General features: G+C 57.7%; 1 protein-coding gene across 1 annotated transcript in view; it reads right to left on the reverse strand.

The window, feature by feature from the left end:
- FCRL6 (Fc receptor like 6) overlaps positions 1-3,286 on the reverse strand; it is a 30,025-nt gene that overhangs the window by 5,986 nt on the left and 20,753 nt on the right. Inside the window, 5 exon segments of the mRNA XM_007472068.1 lie at positions 1,005-1,130; positions 1,529-1,736; positions 1,896-2,106; positions 2,108-2,165; positions 2,695-2,961. Of these exon segments, the coding sequence (XP_007472130.1) occupies positions 1,005-1,130; positions 1,529-1,736; positions 1,896-2,106; positions 2,108-2,165; positions 2,695-2,961 (870 nt within the window).

Consider the following 3,286-nt stretch of genomic DNA (forward strand, 5'->3'; position numbering starts at 1 on the left):
GTACGCGGGGCTCTCACTGTTGTGGCCTCTCCCCTTGCGGAGCACAGGCTCCGGACGCGCAGGCTCAGCGGCCATGGCTCACGGGCCCAGCCGCTCCGCGGCATGTGGGATCTTCCCGGACCGGGGCACGAACCCTGCATCGGCAGGCGGACTCTCAACCACTGGGCCATCAGGGAAGCCCTTAGCTAAACTTTTTATGACTCTGATCAGAGGAATTACAGAATGGATAACAGGAGCAAAGGCAGTTTGGGAACCTGCCGGGGTGATGTGCTCAGAACAGAATGAGAATGTACTGAGCACCCACTCAGTGCCAGGCTAATACATCAGGTATGAGACAGATGTCACCTCATTAACTCAGACCTTACAACATCCCAAGAGGGAGACATTTAGTGAAACTTAAAAGGAACTGGCCCAAGGTCACTGAATTAGCAAATAGCAGTGCTGGGACCGGGCTATTCCCCAGTGCTCTCCACCACACTTCCTTCCTGATGAATTGACAGCCATGGACTCTCATCCAGGGCACAGCACGGCACAGTAGTGTGTATGCGTGAGCATGCATGTGCACTGGAGTTCTCATGTCTTCTTTCTCCTCCACTAAGCAGACCAGAGCTCTGCTGACTTTAACAAGAGAACTGGAGGCCTTGGGTTTGTTCAGTATATTCACAGCCACAGACTGTCTTCCAAATGTGAAGGACATTGATCTACACCTCGTTTGGCTTGTAAGAAATCCTGTTTGTGCCTTTATTCATGCCCCAGTGTGCAGTAGTGTGTCTGTGCGCTCTCTGGGTGATTGGGCGTGTGAGACACTGTGTCTGTGTGTGTGAGCTCTGGAAGCTGTAAGCGTCCCTCCTGGGGCCCCTTTGTATGATGTGTGAAGAAAAGTCCCTCCTCCTCCCAATACCCAGAAGTAAGCAGTTGGTCCTGTCAGGCTCTGGCTTTCCAATGGCTGGGCTGTGCCTGGCATAGGGATTTGGCAATCAAGAAAGCCAGAAAGAGTTACTGACCGGTTTTTCTCCAGGGTCTGAAATACCCTAGAAGTGCAGCAGCAATGACCATCATGCCAAGCAGCCTTGCAGGCAACCAAGGAAGCAGCCAGTTGATGCTAGTGGGAGCAGATAAGACCCGAGGACCTGGGGGGTGAGTAGGGGTGACCATGAGCACTGAGGATGAAATTAACAAATGCACCCCAGACTGGCACAGGAGAGGCAGAGTGGTTGGCATTAGTGGGAACCACCTGGCCTGAAGGAGCCTTGCCAGTGGGAATGAGGAACGGATCAGAGGATGTCAACATGGATGGGCAATTCCATGGAAGACCATGTGGCCCTCCCTCCACGGTGCCCCTCACTCTCTATGGACTTCATTGTTTCCCTGCCAGGTTCAGTGGACAGATGCTCCAAGCGGGGTCCATGCTCAGTCAGTCATGCAGTGCCTGCTCTGTACCCAGCATGGCGGGAGGAACACAGAGGAGTGAGATCTGACCCTGGCCAGCTTGCTGGGGCTCACAGCCCAGTTGGGGGACAAGACCTACCATCCACGGAGAGTGTCTCAGGCTTGCTTGTCTCTTTGGATACACTGTTCTCAGCCTCGCAGGTGTAGTCCCCAGCATGCTGCTCTGACATCACCGGGAAAAGGAAGGAAACGGCTCCACCATGGGGAGCCACGTGGTTCCGCAGGGTGTCCCCACTGAGGTAGAATGAGGATCGGAGGGGAGGAGCTCCACAACTCGGCTGGTGGGTCTCAAGGTGAGCAGAGGACGGGACACAGGAACCGGGTCAGCACACAGTTGGAAGGGTCAGCGGGACCCCCCAGGCTCCTCCCTTAAGGACCCCTCCCCACATTCCCAGGGGGCCCCACTGCCCAGGCCCCTGGGGAGGGTCTCCCCGCCCTCCCCTCACCCTGACATCCAGCTGGGGACTCTGTTTCTGGATCCAGCCACCCTCAAGGGCCGCCTCGCACCAGTAAAGCCCGGAGTCTCCCTCCTCAGCTGCTGGGATGCAGAGTTCTGGGTGGAGGCTCCTGTCCTGCAGGGTGTGGCCCTCCTTGTGCAAGGAGAAGAGGAACTTCCAGGCTGACGTCTGGCTCCCCTCACAGGGGACTTGGCTCCGGGCTCCCCCCACGGAGCTCACGAGAAGGGTGGGCTCTCAGCACAGGAGGCAGGAACAGCTCTGGGAAGAGGCAGCCCGCGGCTCAGGAGGGGAGTCCTGGACAGCGAGGCCCCTGGAGTCTGAGGTGAAGTCTGAGCTTCGGCACATCCCAGACCCTGCCCTGCGCCTGTGGGAAGTGCTGTCACTGTCTCCCAGCACCTGGCCTCTCATCACACACACCAGCTCTGAACCGACTCCCACAGCCCTGAGCCCCTCTGGGGTCCCAGAAGGCCAGAGACAGAAGGGCCTTAAAGGTCACCTAATGCCCAGAGGAGAAGGGTCTGGCTCAGGGTCTCAAAGTGGGGAGCATCAGGGCTGGTTCTTCCCTTTCCCCACAGGGCATCTTCCCCCTCTTCCCTGGCTCCAGACATGCCCCATGGCGGGGCAGGGCATGTGGACAGCATCCTGGACATCTCAGGGCCCTGCAGATTGACCCAGCATCAGGGGAAGCCAGAGAGAGGGGCGCTGTCCAGAGCGCTGCTGACCTGTAAGACCAGACCCCTGAGCAGCACCCTTCCCGCTCCCCCCAGTCCCCCAAGTTGTGACACACCTTGGACTTGAACCATGACAGTCCTTGAGGTTCGTCTGCCCACATATTGCATGTATGTCACCTGTCCAGTGCAGCTGTGCCGGCCACTGCTGTTCACTGTTGCTGTTCCCATGGACAGAGTCTGGTTGTCCTTAGAGAGATGGAGGAATTTTCCATCCCTGTAGAATTTCACCTGGGACAGTGCCGCATTCCTCCTTCCCCAGTATCGCAGAGTCAGGATATCCCCTTCAAACACGGGGTCTGGCTGCACTTGGAGGCTCAGCCAGGCTGTGAGACACAGGAACAGGGTTACCCTGGAGCTGCAGGTCCCTCAGTCCATTTTCTCCCTCTGTCCCCCAGCCTAATGCCTCCTGCAGCCCTCCCCCACACGCCTCCATGGGATGGAGGCTCCTGGTCAGCTCCTTCACAGCTGTCACTGTCTCCCAGGCCTTCACGCCAGACCATGGCAGGGCTTCTGCTTTCCTGCACCCCTCCTTCCTCTCTCCTTCCTCTGCCCTTCTCCTCTATTCCCCCCTCCCCTCCCCTCCTCTCCCTGTGCCTTCTCTCTGGACTCCTTCCCTCCTACCCTCCTTGTCTATTTTTTTTTTTTGGC

Source organism: Lipotes vexillifer, unplaced genomic scaffold (assembly GCF_000442215.2).
Source record: "Lipotes vexillifer unplaced genomic scaffold, Lipotes_vexillifer_v1.1 scaffold581, whole genome shotgun sequence".
NCBI classification, from domain to species: domain Eukaryota; kingdom Metazoa; phylum Chordata; class Mammalia; order Artiodactyla; family Lipotidae; genus Lipotes; species Lipotes vexillifer.